Genomic DNA, 19,444 nt, shown 5'->3' on the forward strand with positions numbered 1-19,444 from the left:
GAAGGCTGCTATGAGGTCTCCACGCAGCTTTCTCTTCTCCAGGCTGAACAGCCCCAACTGTCCCAGCCTGTCTTCATATGGGAGGTGCTCCAGTCCCCTGATCACCCTCGTGGCCCTCCTCTGGACTTGTTCCAAGAGTTCCATGTCCTTTTTATGTTGAGGACACGAGAACTGTACACAGTACTCCAAGTGAGGTCTCATGAGAGCAGAGTAAAGGGACAGGATCAGCTCCTTCGACCTGCTGGTCATGCTCCTTTTGATGCAGCCCAGGATACGGTTGGCTTTCTGGGCTGCGAGCGCACACTGAAGCTGGCTCATGTTCATTTTCTCATCAACCAACACCCCCAAGTCCTTCTCCGCAGGGCTGCTCTGAATTTGTTCTCTGCCCAACCTGTCAAGAATACATTTGGATTTCTTTGTGGATCTTCTAATTTATATTAGTCATACACCAAGAGCTCTCAAAAGAGGCCTATCTCTTGTAAAAGGAAAAGAGTACACTAGAAATAGAGTTATTCCTTAACTGCAGAATTTTCACAGTAAATGTTCTTTTCCTGTATGTGTCTCAGAGAGCTAGAACAATATTTTTGTATCATTCCCAGGGGCTGTGGAAATGGCATCACAACCCCAGTAATGCCTTTATGTAGTATGTGAAAATACCCTTTTTCTTGGATGATAACTCCAGGGGTACAAAGTGGTGACATTCTTTGCATCCAAGATGGGGGAGAAAGAAAAACCTACCTGGAATATCTTCTGTCATACTCATCCCCTTTGTCTTTTCTCACTCAGTATTAAATAACGGTTAATATTCAAACCCATTTGAAGGGGGTTTGAAGGAGTAATTACAAAAGTAAGGGTACAAGCTCTACATTTAACTGATGTATTGCTGCTTGTAACACAGAATTCTTACACTCTCCAGCTGCAGAGCAATCTCTTTATACCCCAGTTCAGCACAGGCTGTGGCTTTATGCCACAAGGAGATACCTTTATCTCTTAAAAAAAAGACACAAAGACCCCAGCCCAAAGCTATGAATCTAAATTCAGCTACAACTCCATTGTTGTTCAGCTTTGACAAGTGGTTTAATCTTTCTGCTACTGTTTTTTCAATCTGTAAAATAGCAATTAGGAGTACCCCCTCACCTCTTCTGCACTGCTTTTTGGAGGCCTGCAGGTCAAGCCCTGCAGTCCTTGCTCTGACATGGAGGAAGCTGTCTGCTTCGAATTTATGGGTGTTCAAATGAAAGAGCAATGAGATTTCTGACCTTTCTTAATGTTTGCAAAGCACTTCTGAAAGGTGCGTGGTAATTACTACAAGCACTGTGAAATGTGCTTCATTTGCTGAGGTTTTTTAAGCATAAAAATGCTTGGAGGTACAGTAATTAAGTTTTGTTTTCACATGGCTTAACCTTGTGACACTTGTTTACAGGATGATCTAGACATGTTCCTTTTCTTGGCCCCATCTTCATCTATGCATTTGTGCTAGGAGGCAGCCACTATATTTAAGCTCTGGCTGATTTATAGGCAAAGTCCGCAATGACTAACAAGCCACTCAGTGTGCTGAGTAAGTGGAATAAATGAACAACTCTAAATGAAGTATTTGGCATATTGAAAGTATTAGGTTTTATAGCTTAATTTTCACAGGATTATTTGTTCTTTTTCACCTAATCTTTTTATTTTCTGTTAAGTAATTTTTCCATTAAGTCCATGTTGCCTGCTTTGCATTCAAGGATTCATCAAAAACCCAGTAACATTGTCAGTGGGCATGATGTAATAGGCAATTATCTTACTCTGTTATTGTAAAAATAATATTATGCATTTCATTTCATAGCATAGATTTTTTTTAATGAGAGCTCTATTCCTATTGAATTTCCTATGTGTTGTCATTGAGTTAAATGGGGGTAAGTTTAGCCTTTTATCAAAAACCTCTTTAATCTACTGAGTGACACAGTGCTTAATAAGAACATTCTTATGTAAATTTGCTTTCATTTTTGCGATTTCCGGTGTGTATTATTTTGTATTGTTTGGAATTTTATCTTAATAACAATCACTGTGATAAATTTGATTTCTTCTTTCTCCGCAGCCAAATGCAATAATAATAACAACTAAAACCAGTTGATGCATCATCCTGTTAAATATCAGGATGGAAGAATAAGGGTAAACTTCTACCAGAGTGGCATAATTTGTGGTAAAGATTATAGTTTTTTAAAAGTAGCATTTACTGATTCACTCGTGCACATTAATGTGTTTGACATATTTTCTCACACTTATCCTTGCAGTATGGCCTTCATAGTAAAGTGTATGCTTTCTAATACATGCAGTATAGGATTTTGAAGCTTTTGTAATTTTTAATTTGCTGTATATGGTCTTACAGTTCTGGCATAATGCACTTTATAAACGGAAAGAAAACTAAGCATTTCCATAGTAATGTGCAAACTATAATTACACCTTACGCAGATTTTTTCAGATGAATTTTGGATCCACACCTGTTTATTTTGTCCTGAAAGAGATATTAAACCCAATTTAAAGTAACTGCTTGCTCTCTATTTCTCTCTCTTTTTTTTTCTTTTTTTTTAATACAAAAAGCTGATGCAGTATTTCATAGATTTAAAAAAAAGACCTAGCAGCATTACTGAATGAACGGGTATTTTCTTTCTGTCTACAGATTCTTAGTGTTTGGCATTTTTTAACATGTTCTATAAACTGTGTCACACTTTCCCATTTACACATGGAGCAGGGATGCAACTCTACCACTGGAAATTCATGGTCAGTCATCTGTCATTATCTCACCTGAGTGAACAGTGGTTTTCTGATTAAAAAAAAAAACACATTTTCTAATTGATGCAAAAATGTTCTTGCCACATCAGCTGGCTCAGAACAGCTGATGTGAATTCCATATAACTCTATCAGCTAGCACTGGGCTAGAAAGAAAAGGTAGATACTGGCTCAGATAAATAATTGCCACCTCCAAAACCTGGACTTCGGACAAATACTGTCTGGGTTCCAGAAGCCATTATAGAAATCACTGGTTTTCTCATCCATTTTAGAAGGAGCCTGGAACACACTGCCCAGTAAATGATGGCAGGTTAATACACAACTCGGGGCATTGTCTGAGAGCTGTAGGAGAACTGTTCTGCTAATTAACTAGTATTTCTTATTTTCCTTTGTATCCATCCAGCTATCTTACCTTTACAAAAGTCCTGTTTGTCGTATAGACACTCTGTCAGGGGAGTGGATTTGTTGGCTACTAATTCAAGTGAGTTTGTTAGTTGTGGTTTTGTCTCTTTATTAGATCTGTGTTGCCAGTGAAAAAAAGGGTGCCAGAGGCATGGAGCCTGCTTGACTGCCACAGTGCTACACGAGATTCATGGTGTGGGAGAAGTGGTGGTGTACAGCCTGCTTCAGGGAGGTAGGAGATGGTCCTTTCCTTCCCAAATCACAGGTCCATCACAAGCTTTGGTAAGGAGTGCTTTTTACTCTTGAATCAGGCTGGCTGAACCCTTATGTACTGCTCAGATTTAACATTAAAATTTATTCATGTAGATGTCAGCCATAGAGTGAGGCATTAAAGTGTATATAAGGATTTCAAGATTTTTGCATTTTAATCTCTTGTATACTAACAGGAAATCAGTTGTTCTAAAATGCCTTCAGGTGTTATTAATACGTGTTCATTTCTGTAGTAGAGACTGCCCATCAGCTCTATGTGACTGCAAGAAAAAAGAAAAAAAAAAAAAACAAACCAAGCCACAAACCAATACCAGAACCCCCCAAACAGACAGGGAAAAAGATTGTCTATACTTTATGGCTTCCTTTAACATAGGAGATCTTGGCCAGCAGCTGCATCTTTTAGTGGCTGGAAACAGTACCAGTTTTAACACTCTCTGTAAAAATGTCTGTGGTGACGAAATGTCTTTGTCATAAAAAAAGAACACTCTTCTATTTGAATATTTTTGCAGCCTTGAGCTAATGCACCCTTCCTTTGACATAGCATCACCTTTTAGAAGTGGAATACATGCACCAGAGTTTGCATTACAGGCCAGTAAACAGTGCCTCAGACAACAGTGTTAGGTTTCAGGAGACACCTTTATAGTGCTTGATAAGTGGCAGAGCACTTCACACAGTTGAGGTGGCTGCTGAAATCCTTAAAATACCCTCGGCAGGAGCACTGGAGTCATGTTTTCTTAAGGACTGCAGAATACATCAGCTATATGTGCCCTTACAGTGGTGGTATCTACCTTCATTCTCCCCTATATGAGACAAAACTTCTAATCCTAACTGGGCCTAATTCTTTAAATATATAGAAATGGTGCTTGCCGCTGAGGTTTGTGGAAGGCCAGCTGGCCTGTAAATGGAGATGGTCCTATTTAAGGGCTCCTGCTGTCAATCTTTGGGAAGTCTGACAAAATGATAAACTTGGAGATACTGTGTATTACCAGTCACTGTCATGAAAAGCTGTTTCATGATATTGTTTCTGATGAGGAAACTCCTTGTTACAAATGTATTGTATTTAAAGTTATGTTTCCGTTGAGATTCCTAGAATAGTGCAGTGCTTTGCCATGAATGGAAACCTGTCCTTTGAGTTCTGAATTCCAGAGTGGCTGACAAGAAATGGCAAAGACACTGATAAGCTTGAGGGCTGGGCAGTGGAAAGCTCACGAAACTCAGGAAAAAGCACAGGGTTCCCCATGTCTCAGTACAGACTGAGAAGCACCTGGCTTATAAGCAGCTCTGCTCAAAAGGACCTGGGTTTATAGCAGATGCCAGGGTGAATATAAGGCAGCGATACATTTACATCTTGAATAAAGCAGGCCTATACCAGAAGGATGTGGCCAGGAAATGGAGGGAAGGTATTTTCCACTACTCATATTGGTGAGTAGTACCACTGATTCATGTTAAATGTCCACTAGCATCCATTGTGATTGTGTCCTTAGTAAATGGGTGAAGAAGAAAATGAGAACTGGGAAGATGGTGTGACATTCTTGTTTCAAGAATCTTCCTTGCTACAGATAAAACCAGCTACTGTCCCAGTGCACAGACACATGTATGTCAGTACTACGGTTACAGTTTTACTGATTAATTAGCGCCCTATAGCATCAAAAATAGGCGATGCAATTCAAATTTTGAACTTTGCATTTCGTACTCCAATTTTCTTCTCCTCCAGTTGTTCAGTCATTGAGGCTATGCCCTTGTGGTGGCTTCATCCTGCTCTGCAATGACTGCTGTCACTGTTCCATGCTTTGTTCGCACTATGAAGTAGTGCACCTAGTGGAAACTGGGTTCCTTTTGGATGAAACTGAGCAAGAGACATTCTCCAGTAGTGCCCTGTTATGCTCCAGATGCTAATATGAGTTGAGTCCACAGGACCAGACAAGAGCTGGTCAGAAACAGCCCTCCATCAGTGGTGTGGATATTGGGTCCTGATCACCAACTGCTTTCTGTATTTCTTCCTGTAGTGTTGCACTGCTTGCATCGGCATCAGCCATTCCATCTCCCTTTATCCAGTTGTTTAATTTATACTAATACCTAACTAATAAGTAATTATTTCCTGTATGTTTCTATATAAAATGCTTAATGAAGTCTAAATAGATTATAACCACTGCATTTCCTTTGTCCATAAAATCAGATATTATCCAAGCTACTCAGGAGCAATCTGTTTTTACATCCATTTTGCATAAATGCAAAATTGGGTAAAATGCAAAATTACCCAATTTTGCATTTACCTCCATATTTTTAGTGAGTCTTTCCTTGAAATGCATTTTAATATGCATGAAAAAGACTTTTAAGTGAGAGAAATAAAAGATGTTAGCTAGTTAAGGCATTACAAGTGGCATAAGACATTTTGTATATTAGAGATTGTATATTAGAGATTGATTGCAGCAGACTACAAAATTAAAATACCAAAGCTGGTGCTGATGGAAGTCTGAGCCCTACGGAAAATGTATTGATGATTTCCATTTGGGGATACATGCCTGCAGCACAAAAAAGCCTCACTGTATTAATTGACACCCTGGAAGTTAGGCCTTGACTGAACATTACTTTTATAGCTTATACCACACCACTCATGTGAACTGCTCAGCAAAGAAAATGAGTGCCTTCAAGACTTTCAGTGTAAATAGATTTCAACCAAAAAGGCTGTTCTAAGAAAATTCCCACATAGCCCTAGTGATGGTCCCTGTAGCTGTGGTATGTTCTCCTGCAATGTTTGGGAACGTGCTTTGACTCTGTGCAGTTTCTGTTTTCTGGACAGATACCTTCCTTATCCAGGACTGACAATACAGCCACACATACTTAAACACACTTTGTGGGCTTCTGCTGGGGAATCGTTTGTTAGACATGGTGAGTGTAGAGAGCCAAGTCCTCTGCCAGCGTACACTTACACAGTCCCCTTGAGCTGAATGGATGTATCCTGAGTTAATTCCACCTAAACAGATTCTTTAGGGGATGGATTAAGGTAAGCATGCGAGGCACAACATGCAAAGCTGTCTAGAAGCAATGATTCATTTCAACAGCAAAATAACAAGACCAGGGCTGGAGGCAGCTGCAGTGTGAAGGGAGGAGGGTTTTGCCCAGCCCCTTCCATGCCATGTGAGGGAGAGGATGTTTTGTACTGTGTGGGGCTAGTGAAAGGGCAGAGGTACCTACAGCCTCTCCCTGGTAAATCTACATTGAATAATGGAATAGTACCATTTGGACACAGATTATAAGAATTCTTAGGACAACTATCTAGTATTAAATGGAAAACATTGTACCCTTCAGAGAAAGAAACCAGAGCACTGAGGCACCACATTAGGTCAGGAATGGCAGTTAACACTGTCAGCTCTATTTCCTTTTGGGGGGTGTGGGATGTGTGTGTGATAGGTTAAAATAATCTGGAAAGAGGCAAAATAAGAGAAACCTGTGTGCAGCAGAAATGAAGGCAAACAACTGGACAGGCCAGGAACAACAACCATGAAAGAAAAGCCTGGAGAAAGTGGCGTGTTGGTAAACCCTGCACGTTGCTGTCAAAACAGTAAAATCTTTGCAACAGCGAAAAAAACAATTTATAGTCTTGAGAGTGCCCTCTAGTGTGAGCAGGACCGTCGAGAGTTTTGATCCAGTGAGCAGAACTGGTCTATCTCATAGCTCACAGAGTAGAAACATGCTATGAAATCCAACCACATCGTGCTAGTTTAAGAGCAAGCACTGGGTTGCCATGCCAGGATGGCAGAACCTTGGCTTAGCAGCATAGTTCAAAAGCCAGCCCTTAAACCTGCACATCACTGGCTTACCAAATATTTTTTGATGTGTGAACCGACTCATCAAGATCAGGGCACAAACTCTGTTGCTAATGATTCAGAGTAAAATGACATGCAGTTGCAAACAGATAACATCTGAAATTGGGTGCAGTCTTTTGATCTGAGTTATAAACATGTTGTCTCTTAAGGCTGACAAGCTACAGCACTATAGGAAAAGGGTACAGAAGAAACGAAACAGCCCTGAGCCATTCTAGGAAAAACAGGTTTATTCAAGGAGTTGTTGTTTTTTTTTAATCTTGGAATCCGTATTGCGGAGCATAGAAAAAAAGAGTACAGTGGGACTGAGAACATGGGGTGCAGTGCTTTACTCTAGTTGTGACAGAGCATGTGTGTGTGTCCTGATATTCTGTCTGATTTAGCACAGCCTGCATGCTGCTCCACAGCCCAATTCATCAGCAAATATAATATATTCTGCTTAAAAGAATTTCTAGAACATTCCTTTAACTGTTTTAGCATTAAATAGTAGAAAATAACCAGTGAGTTGGCCAAAATCCACTCTTTTTATATCAATACAAATTGAGAGGAATCATTATAAATTGAGATAAATTGAGAGGAGGGCCACAAGGATGATCAGGGGACTGGAGCACCTCCCGTATGAAGATAGGCTGAGAAAGTTGGGGCTGTTCAGCCTGGAGAAGAGAAGGCTGCATGGAGACCTCATAGCAGCCTTCCAGTATCTGAAGGGGGACTATAAAGATCATAGAATCATAGAATAGTTAGGGTTGGAAAGGACCTTAAGATCATCTAGTTCCAACCCCCCTGCCATGGGCAGGGACACCTTACGCTAAATCATACCACCCAAGGCCTCGTCCAACCTGGTCTTGAACGCTGCCAGGGATGGAGCATTCACAACCTCCCTGGGCAACCTATTCCAGTGCCTCACCACCCTAACAGGAAAGAATTTCCTTCTTATATCCAACCTAAACTTCCCCTGTTTAAGTTTGAATCTGTTACCCCTTGTTCTATCACTTCAGTCCCTAATGAAGAGTCCCTCCCCAGTCAAGGGAGCCTATAGGGATTCTGGGGAGGGACTCTTCATTAGAGACTGTAGTGATAGGCAAGGGGTAACAGATTAAAACTTAAACAGGGGAAGTTTAGATTGGATGTAAGGAAGAAGTTATTTACTGTTGAGGGTGGTGAGGCACTGGAATGGTTGCCCAGGAAGTTGTGTATGCTCCATTCCTGGCAGTGTTCAAGTCCAGGTTGGACAGAGCCTTGGGTGGCATGGTTTAGTGTGAGGTGTCCCTGCCCATGGCAGCGGGGTTGGAACTGGATGATCTTAAGGTCCTTTCCAACCCTAACTATTCTGTGATTCTATTCTATGAATCTATGATTCTGTTAAGGAAATGCCTTACTTGAAGTGGTGTGAGAAACAGTCCCATATCTAGGCATGGTGTTTTGATTTTTTTCTAAATAGCCTAATAATGAAAAAATAGAATATATGGGGAATTTTTACTACAAGCACAGGGAGGGGAGAGCTTTGGTATAAGTGAAGGTGGAGAGAAAGGTAAATGATTTTTAAGGCTCTTCTGATGTTTATGAGAACCTACTATTAGGCATTTGGAGCAGTTTAAAACCTGGTATCATCTCCTGGGTTGCTATTTATCTGCCACCTGTTCCTAAAATGGAACACTTGTTATAGTAAGCAGAGAAAGATTGTTCCAGAGCCAGGCATAGAGGGGAAGAAGTAAGACTGATGAATATTTAGATTCACAAATCTGCCGTTGTGGATATTTTGTCTGACCCTGTCTAAACCAGAAGGCATAATTTTCCTCAATTTGCTCTTTTACAAGCTTGCAAGTTCTTTTCCTTTTAAGAAAGCATCCAGTCTTGATTTGCCATGCCTGTGATTTACACTGTCTGTGATTTTTACTCCAGTCTGCTTGTTTACTTCTGATTATATTTTGGAGTAGTTGGAAGCATTGGCTGACAGGCAAACATTTATTATAATTGTCTTACAGATGGTTCAGAAACAAAAAATCTTAACATCTGTAATCACTTAGTGGAGTACTTAAAATGTAAATCTCTAAATTTTGTAGGCAAATTCTATTGTAGTTCAGGTCTGAATGTGATATATTTGATTAAATTGGTCTCAGTGCAAAAGGAATGTGATGTCAGTTCTTATGAAGGGATTGGTGTACTCCTGACTATTGGTAAACTTGGAAAGCTGCTGGCAACTCAGCATAAAGTACTCTGAGGAAGGGAGATGAGCCGTGAGGTATCAGTATTTGCTGCATTATTGTTAAAAGTCAAATCTGAAAGCCAACTGGGATGAACTACAGCTGTGTGTTTTCAAGGCTCTTACAATACCAAGCAGGCAATAAATTGGCAGTGTAAGTAAGCAGTATGCATGGGGGGAAAATAACCCCAGTTATATACATGCAGTGATGAGTTCTGAACTAAGTGATCAGGGGAGTGATGCTGTGAACCATGTATGAATAGTCCCCTGAAAGCACCGGTTTGGTACTTCAGTAGTAATCAAAATGACAAAATTTTAGGAATTACTAGGGGAGGGACCAAGAAAAAAACACCTTTGGATTTGTGTGGTCCACCTGCACGGCATGCCCACAGCCAGCACACTGGCCACCTAGCTTCAGGAAGGATGTTAAGAGACCATGGGAGGTATGTAAAAGGAGTGAGGCTATCTATACCCTGCAGCCTAGGTTTGCAGGGAGTTCTCAGACATCCAGTCCCCTCCTGCCCAGAGCTCTCAGGGCACCCTCCATCCCTTCCCATGCACCCCAGTCGCTCTCCAGAGCACCAGTGCATGCCTTAGGCTTCCTGTGCCATGCACTGGGATGTAGCACAGGGGATCTGAGGTGGGACACAGTGCAAACGAGTGCTTCAACATAATAAAATGTTTTGGCTTGAATAAAATATGAGGGAGGATGTTACAGGAGGGATCTTTATAGTCATGGATGTTATGCAGAGAGTCAATAGGGAATTGCTACCTGCTACTTTTTATAAAACTAGACATAGGAGGCCCCCAAGGAAATTAACAGGTGTCAAACTGGAAGAAAACCTGATGAAGCATTTTTTAATAATAACATTACACAGTTACAGACCTTGGAGTAAAAGAAATGAAACGTTACCAGTTTTGTGAAGGGGACTGGACAAATTTGTGAAGAACAAGCATACTGGCAGCTATTAAATATTAAGATCTAGACAGAAATTTTGGCTTGGAGAATTTCTGAGCTCTAAACTGCTAAAAGTGATGAAGCTGAACTATGGCCAGAGTTCTTCTGTGTCTACCCTGACTTTCTTGAGGCGCTGATAGAAATAAATTAGGAAAGACAGACTTAGAGAGCACAGTCCATTTTGCTCTTTAAATTTGCTTACTGGAAGTAGAAACTATTGAAAAAAATGACATTTATTTTTTCTTTGTTCTGTGACTGACAAAGCTATCAACCAGGTAATTCGTCTGTAACATTCACATAGGCACAAGAGAAGCAAAGTGGCAAGAGAAAGACTGTAATTTTTATTCTCTGCTTTTTTTCACAAAGGCATTTTCAAGGATAAACCAAAATCATCGTATTTTACAATTACTATTACTGGTTTGGGGTTTTGGGGGTCACTTTTTCCCATTCAGAAGCTGTGCAATGTAACATGCAATCTCATTAACTAAACTGGGAAATCGTCAGCATTAATTTTCGTGAATTCTCCATGCCAGCAAGCTTTGCCAAATCACATCTCAGCCTGTCTTCTGCTTCCAAATCACCAGTGGATCTTCCTCAAGGCTTACTGCTATGAAAGTAATAAAATACTCAGAATCATTCTATTGGGTAAGAAGTCAACAGACTGGCAGATGAGCCATTTCCCCCCTGCAGAATGCTGAGGTACATTGGTACAGACTAGACAGAATTATTTTGCCCTCATATCTTGCAAATAGGAAGTAGCTGATCAGTAACAGATGTTAAGATTGAGAGATGTCACCACCTGAGGCTGAGTCAGCTACAACAGATTTCTGCACCTGCCCTGCAGTGGGGTGGTGGTGGCCCATGTAAATGTAGTCATCCCTCAGGGAATTTACCTTAAATTTACCCTTTGGTGACAGCACCAGCAGCACTGCTGCAGCATGTGCTTCTCATTTTCAAATCTACTTCATATTCTGAGATGAGTGTTTTAGAACACTCCTTCTTCACAAGCAGAACAGCACTTTGTGTTTCATACAGCTCTCAGGCGAGTTCCATCCACGTTTATCTTAGACATTGTTAATAAAACACGTGATCTGCTGCCCTCTGTCTTTACTGAGATTCCCTTCATGCATATTCCCGAGAGAGCTTCAGGGACAGCAGAGTTTATGTCTAATGAATATTCACAAAGACATTTCCTTAGAGAGGACGAAACGACTGTGAGTTTTCAATGTTCAGTGGGAAGCTGTCTGCTGAACATCTTTAAGCATGCATTTGCAAGTACATGCAGAAAAAGTTGAAGTAGAAATCTTCACAGCTAAAGGAAGTGTGGAAGGAGTAAGACTTGGAGCTCAGAAAGGATTTTCAATGCTGTGCATGAGCTTCCACTCTACTCCACAGACCACAAGGCTAGGCTGAGAAGCGCTACAGGAAAAAAAAAGAAAATACATAAAATAACATTAACCTGTATGAAATCGGTGTGATTTTACCTGCAAACTAGTAGCAGTTCAGAAGTTAGTGCTGATGAAATGTGGTTTTGGTGTTCCTTGATGGAAAAATCACTCCTGTACTTGCTTGTGACTTTTACATGCATACATGTGAAGGTTTGAATTCAGGTGAAGGTTTGAATTCAGAAACCTCTCTGGAAGAAATACAGATGTTGTGACTTACTGTGTTCTTCAAATCACACAAAATATCGCACTAGGGACATCAACACCAGTTTTAAAGGTTGTTTGCCCAGAGAAAAACAGTGTATTTTCAAAATATGCACAGTAACCGGGCTGACTGTGACTTGGAATTGAACGTGAGGCTTTTAATCCATGAAACAATGCCTAGACTGCTATAGAAAGCTTACTTATAAATAGCCATTTAATTGTATCACAGAATCATAGAATACCAGGTTGGAAAGGACCTCAAGGATTATCTGGCCCAACCTTTCTAGGCAAAGCATGGCCCAGCACCCTGTCCAGCCAAGTCTTAAGTGGCTTGACATTGGGGAATCCACCAGTTCACTGCGGAGACAGTTCCAATAAACTGCAGTAATTCCCTGTCGCACAGTGACCGCAGAAAGCCTCAGGGTTTAGCCCCGTGGTGTAGTGGAATGCGGGCATCAGTCCCTGAAACCTCACTGCGCACTGAGTGGTGGACCCGCTGCCACTGCTGGCAGGTACTGAGGAGACCTGACCAGCTGGAGTTTCTCCAGCCTCCTCGCTGGCTTTAGAGAAAGTGAATGAATTCTTCCACTTGTGCGCATTTTCGCTGGTTCTGTGGCATTTGGGCAGCTCTAACTTTGACCGGTGGTTTAGGAAGAGCTAGGTGAGCCTGAACACAGGCGTAACCCTCAGGATCTGCAGAAAGGAAGACGAGTTCAGAAACACCTATGGGGGGAGAAAGTTTATTGACAAAACCGAGTTTCAAACCCATGTTTTGCTTTGTCCAGCCGGATTCTCTACACCACGGACAGGGCGCACAGAAAAGCGAACAGAAAATTCCGGGGGAACAGATCCGAGCGGCGCCGACCTTTGAATATCTCAGGCAACGCAAGGCAGGTCTTGGCTTCCTGAGGCGGCTCCACCGCCCCTCGCCCGCCCCCTCGCCCCTCCCGCTGCCGCGCCGCCATTGGCCGTGACGCGACGGAGAGGGGCGGTCCGTGGGAGGCGGTGCCCTGCCGTGCTGGGCCGGGCCGGGCCCGCCATGCCGAAGCGCTCCTGCCCCTTCGGGGAGGCGGCCCCGCTCCAGCTGAAAACCCGCGTGGGGCTGCGCGAGCTGAGCCGCGGCGTGCGGGGCGAAGAGTATCGGCGGGAGATCTTTGGTGAGGAGGGGGCACTGAGGGAGAGCGCCGGAGCTGTCGGCCCCCGGGCCCGGCCTGTACCCGCAGGCCTCCAGCCGCCTCCCCTCGGGCCTGATGGCGGGCGGTGATGGGGAGAAGCCGCTCCTAACTTTCCTTTCCTCTCCCCCCACAGAGAGGACCCGGCGGCTGCTCTTCAGGGGCGCCCAGGCGTACATGGAAGGCGCCTGGCCCGCCAGCCCCGCTGCAGTGACCCGCCCGGTGGAGCCGGGCGGAGAGGCCCAGGACGATAGTGCGGGGCGCCGCTGGAGCGGGCAGCTGCTCATCGGCCATGACGGGAAACTGCTGAGGCGCTCTGTAGCTGCAGGGAAAGGTGAGTGGCCCCACCGCGGACAGGCGTCCGGCGCTGCGCTGCGCCGCGCCGCGATGTTGAGTGAGCTGGGCTGTCGTGGAGTTGGGGGGAGGGTGTCTCTCCGTTATTTTTCTTTATGGTCCTTTATTAAAAAGAAATTTTTAAATTTGAGCTTCACTAACTGTTTTGGAGGCTGTTGCATTGACTGCTTGAGAATCTTTCAGCAGTCTTGCCGTTGAGCAGAAAAGGAACCCACAAAGTTGTAAGTAGTGAGCGCTGTGCTGGTGCCACCAGGTGTGTTCTGCAGAGTGCTGCCGCCTGTAGCTGTAACGCTGAGGGGAAACGCCACGCTCTGCAGTCCTTAGAACTTCCAGGTGCTTTCTGTGTTTTGCTGTGAAATACATCTTGTCTTAATTGTATCTTTCCCAAGCACCCGTGAGAGCTTCCAAAGCCTGCTCATCCTGTGTGAGAACTGATGCCAAGGAAACGTGTACGCAATGTGACCAGCTTGTCTGTCAGAACTGCAGCAGCCTCTGCAGCTGCTGTAACACAGTTATCTGCTCTTTGTGCTCTACTCTTGAGTAAGTGCCTTTTGAATCTTTAAGCTAATTTTAATTATATATGCTCTGAAAGTTGTCTGTAGCATATGAGGACCTGACAGATACCTGGCTCATCCACTCAAAGGATTTGAGCTCTTCTCATGAAGCAGTAAAACTCTGAAACTCTGGGAAATAAAATGCCTTTGTGAAATGGTCTGATCAGCCTTGGTGCAAGTCAGGTTTAACTTCTCCTTTAAATGTTTGAGAATCTGCTTTCCCACCAGCAATGTGGTATGCTGGCCAGTGATGAATGAGTGCACTCCCAAGTAGTAATCTTAATTTTTGCCATCATTGTTAAGTTCTGTAATATCAAGAAATACAGAGTGTGATGTGTGGGAGTCCTGTTGTTACAGTGTTAATGGAATAGGATGGCATTCTTGATGTTCCAGAAACAGTAGGGACACTGACTTTGCTTCTTTTTACTTCCTTTTTTTTTTCTTTTTCCTTCCTAGTTATGGTGATGTGGGAGAGCAAGTTCTCTGCAGTGGTTGTTCAATATTTCAAGTCTGAATCTTGATGAAATGGCCTTTATGGCTGAGATGTTTGTACATTTTATGAAGTCTCCTCCTTGCCGCTGGCCTATTAATCCTTTTAGCATGTGAATTAATTATGAAATTTCTATGTTTTATATCTTTATACTATACTTCTTTATATTGTGGCTAAATAAAGTTTTATATTTTGAGGCTTTCCAAATTATTTTGAGTCAACTTTCTCCTTTTTCCTAATTTGATGTGCTTATCTGGAAGGGGCCACTCTGTGCTCATGCCTGGTGATACACCTTATGTGATACAGAATTCAGAATATTTGTCCAGTGTCTCTCCATTTGTTGGTCATGTTAGGACCCACTTTTGTGGGATCAGAATAGAAATCCATTGTTCCTTCTGTGCTTGCAGGTAAATCTGTTCTGGACACACACCACTTTCTTTGTGAGCTAACTTGAAAAATCAGCCAGGCTTTTTCAAATAGAAAATTTGCTGGTTTCTGGTTAGAATTTTTTTAACTGTCACAAACAACTTAGGATTATTGCAAGTTTGGATGGTTTTGCTTGTTCTTTCCATGGTAACTTTGATAGAAATAGTACACCGGGCTTGGAGCAACAAAATATCTTTTCTCAATAATTGAACGTTAAAGACTAATTTTACCATACACTTTATGCAAGGACTTTCTTGGAAAGTAGCTTGTTTGATAAGTTCATTATGTACATTGTAAACTTCATCTTTTCTTGAAAACCCACTCAGAGGTAGCTCCTGGACTGGTCTGAAAGATGGGCAGCACTCAGTGTACATCTGCATAAACTAGATCATTCCTTATTTTCCTTTTGTATCACTGCAGAGACCGGTTTGCTTAGTATTGTTTGTGCTGTAGGAGTAACTACCATTAAGTACTACTGGAAAGCCCCTCAAAATAATTTTCTTTTATTATTTTTCCTATGCTTTTAAAAATAAAAGCACTGGACTCTTCATCTTGCAAGCCAACCATGTGTAAGACGACTGCAGTCATCTTTACCTCGGGAAAATGTCTTAAATGGCTGATTTCACACTGCAGGAAAAGAACAGATTGGGGAGAGAGGGGGAATAGAAATTCTTATGGTACGTGTGGCTAATGCTCTGTTTTCCAAAATTATTTGCCTGAATTCCCAAAGTCAAGTCTTGTCATGTATGCTTCCCAGTCTTCTCAACTGTGAGTACGTTTTATGTGGAGTAACTTCTTTCCTTTTACCTCTTTCCCCCTACTGTAGCCATTTCTGTTTGAAGAAGTGGTAAAGGTCCTTGCAGTGCAAGTTGAGAGACTGACCTCTCTTGTGGCAACATCTTTACTTGGCATGCTGTTGGAAGCACAGCGGGTATTTTTTACGTTTCAGAATACTGCAGCTATAACAAGATGGAACGGTAAATGCATTAGCAGAGTACGATGATAGCTATTGCTGAATATTGGTACCTCTTCATAGCTGCATATTTGATGGCTTTGAATGTATTTGCCACAATGGAGATGTAAGTTGACATTCTTTCTAGCCCCAGTTTAATACTTTGTATAACTATACAGCAACAGTTTAAAAGCATTTTTGCACTTCAGGATTTCCTGAGGGAAGAGGGGTTGCATCGCTGCTGGGTCAGCCATTTGTGTGCTAGCCTGCTCTGGCTGATGGATCTGACTTGTTTCCTGGTTCTGCATGCTTTCTAGCTTTTTGAAATGGGAGAGTTTACTAGTTTTTACTCAAGTCTTGATTTTGAGTAACTGTAAAACGTATCTTATCCCCACCTTTAAAACTGGCAAACAGAAAGTCAAAGTCAGTCAAGTGAGCCTAAAGTATTAGTCAGAGTGTGCAGTAATTCCACAGTATGGTCTGTCTTTTCAAAGCTAATAGATCAAGTCTGGATGGTGGCAGATCTCTGGTGCAGTTCCCAGCTGTCAGCTATCATAGGGCATATAAAAACATTATTCTAGTGGTGATCATCTTAAAATACAAAGCTGAATTTTATGAATGGGAAGAATCTGTGAGTTACTGAATCTAAATGTTAATTTTAGAGAAGAATTTTTAAAATTGGCTTTGATTCATTTGAAGCTTTAAGCAACGAACAGAAATGTTTTTCAGTGAAGCATACATTTCAAACCAAAGCCTTTAAGTATGTGTCTGCTTTTTCTCATTCTCTCCCGAGGGTGAGAGACTGAAAATATTCTTTTGCTTCTAGGCTTCCAAGGAGATGAGACATGTTGTTTACAAATAATTTGTGTTTCAAAGAAGTTGATAGATGTTTGGCTCATTTAGTCACTGCTGTATTTCATAGAAAGCTGTCCTCAATTACATGGATTCCATGGCTTAAAGTTCTTATTTGTTATCCTCTAGCCTGCCCCTTGAAAGATGGTTGTTCATTAGGATGCCTGGTGCAGGGGGGCTGGAAGAGAAAGGTTAGAGGCTGGGAGGAGCAGAGCAGGAGGAGCACAGAACAGCTGTCAACTCTTGCATAGGGGTGGTGCATCATACTGTAAGAAATGTTTTTTACTGGTTACCAGCTCACTTGTTTCTCTGGCTTCAGAAGGTGTGAAAAACTGCTTCTTATGTGCTTGTGTCTCCCAAAAGACTCAAATATTATTGAGGAAAGCTCCTGTGCTAGTCCTGCAGTTCTTAGATAAACAATGGAATGTAGGACTGGCAACGATTTTAAATCTTTATATGGCCTGCAGAAATAGAAACTGTTGAAAGGGAAGAGGTCTCTTTGTCTAGTTAACTTTTACTCGCAAGGCCTTGTCTTTGCCGCGGGTCATAGAGCTGTACATTGGGTACTCCTAGGACTGCATAGGGGAGCCAGAGAAGTTGTCTGGCTTATTAATTGAGAAGGAAATTGGTTTTTATACTGTGCTTTGTTGTTATCATCATATGTTTTTCCCTTCCTATTTTCAGTTCAGAGTGTCAAAAGTCAAAGTTTGCCTGCTGTTCAGAGGGAATGAGGTCATCTGAGGAGCCAGCATATTGAGGGGTGAAAACATCCTATAGTAATGGTTTTACAGATGGATAAACAGGCCTCAGAAGTTTCTTATCATTCATTACCGGTGAAATAAGACTGAAAGAGCACAGTTTTATGCCTGAAAGGAAGTCCACTGATCTGGTCATTATAAAACAATTTCTTTTAAGCCTAATATGGAAGTAAACACTAGAAATGTATGGTTACAGAGATACCACTGATTGTCAGACTAAGCTTAACTCACAAACTGTTGTAAAAATATGGGGGGCTGTCCAAGCAGAGGAAGGAAAGCCTCAAACCACCGAAGGGAAACACTCTACAGATGGGCTGAACAAAACTGCTACAGTTGCACAAAGACTGTATAGCATGACTGGGTAGCATAACATTGGGTATTGCAGGTTTGCAAATGTGAAATGAGGGGGTTGGTGGGAGGCTCTTTCAAGAGAGCATCTTTCTTCCAGAAAGCTTTTTCATGAGAGCAGATGAGGCTGAGAAAGACCATGTGTACCCTGTTGTTGAGTGTCCTTGTGCTGTTTCTCCCACTCTCTTTAGGATTTTTCATTACTGAATCTTTCAGGGCAAGATAAAAGAGCTTTGAACGTTGTGTTGTTCGTACTGAAGCAAATTGGCTAATCAATAAAAAGTAGCCAAAAGGCTTCAGAAAATGTTAATGCTTCTTTAAAAAAATAAATAGGAGCTCTGGAATTCAAAGGCCAGTGCTGCTTGGGAATAGAAAATTGAAAGAAAATAATTTAAATCATACTTTCTATTTTAAATTAATAAAATTGCAGTAGAGGGAAAGTGATGAGACACTATATTTTAATGACTGTCTCAACTTACATACATAACTCTTGTATAGATACTTTATTTTGAAAAATATTAAAGTACTGTATTTTTTATAGTTGATTACATTTTGAACTGCTACCATTGTAATACAAGTTTGCATGGTGTTTGCTAGTGTTGTGTATTCTGGGCTTTTGTTTTGGTATTTTCCTTTAGGAAAAGTCTCAGCTGGAATCAAATTATTATAGTTTACACTTTTATAAGTTTTTAGCTCTCATGGTTATGATTTTCCTTAAAACCTAGTGACAGATGTTACTGCTTCTCTCTAAGCATTTTGCGATTGTAGGAGTTACTTTAAACTAGGATTTTTTAATTGTATTCTCTTACATTGTTTTACTCAAATGTAATAGTTGAAATCATGATCCCTTTTCTTTCAGTTGTTAGTTACTTTAAAATATGGGTATTTTTCTGTTTCTTCTTTCCCTGATGCACACAGTTGTAAGTAGTAGGGGCAGATGTCCACTTGATAACCTGCACAGCAACGTCAAAAAACCACATAGTACCACCAGCTACTGCTTTTTGATCTATCCTACATACATATACTCTTAAACTTGCACTGAAGTTCCAAAACCTGCCAGTAGCTCCTTGTGCAGAAGACTTGATATAAAACTTAACCATTCATCCTGCTTTTCAGTAGAATTTTCACTTTATAGCCACAGGATGGCATCGCTAGGTTAGTTTTGTGTAGATTGCTATGCAAGTTCCTATTTTTTTCCAGACCTCACAGCTTGATTGATACTCTTACAGCTGGTGGGTGGGGGTGTTTTAACTATCCCCCTTGTTCATAAGTCTGTGGGTCCAAACCAGATGTTTCCAAACCAGAATTTTTTATCTAAAATACTGTGTACCATTCATAAAATAGAGCCTAAAATTCAAAATGGAACGTTTTGCTGTCTATGGAGACAAAAGCAAAATGTAAAGCATATGTATAAACACAAATTGATCACATAATTTTGTCTTTGAATTTTAAGGTATCAGTAT

The 19,444-nt window shown here is 41.5% G+C and overlaps 1 protein-coding gene across 1 annotated transcript; it reads left to right on the forward strand.

Annotated features, from left to right (window-relative positions):
- Positions 1–13,068: 13,068 nt before the first annotated feature.
- SIVA1 (SIVA1 apoptosis inducing factor) lies at positions 13,069–14,855 on the forward strand. The gene is made up of 4 exons (XM_062628098.1): positions 13,069–13,232; positions 13,384–13,581; positions 13,991–14,141; positions 14,612–14,855. The coding sequence occupies exons 1-4, from the start codon at positions 13,115–13,117 to the stop codon at positions 14,667–14,669; spliced, it is 525 nt and encodes a 174-aa protein (XP_062484082.1). The 5' UTR covers positions 13,069–13,114; the 3' UTR covers positions 14,670–14,855.
- The last annotated feature ends 4,589 nt before the right edge of the window (positions 14,856–19,444 follow it).

Source organism: Pezoporus occidentalis, unplaced genomic scaffold (genome assembly GCF_034315485.1).
Source record: "Pezoporus occidentalis ecotype Australia unplaced genomic scaffold, CSIRO_AGI_Poc_V1 ctg31, whole genome shotgun sequence".
NCBI lineage: Eukaryota > Metazoa > Chordata > Aves > Psittaciformes > Psittacidae > Pezoporus > Pezoporus occidentalis.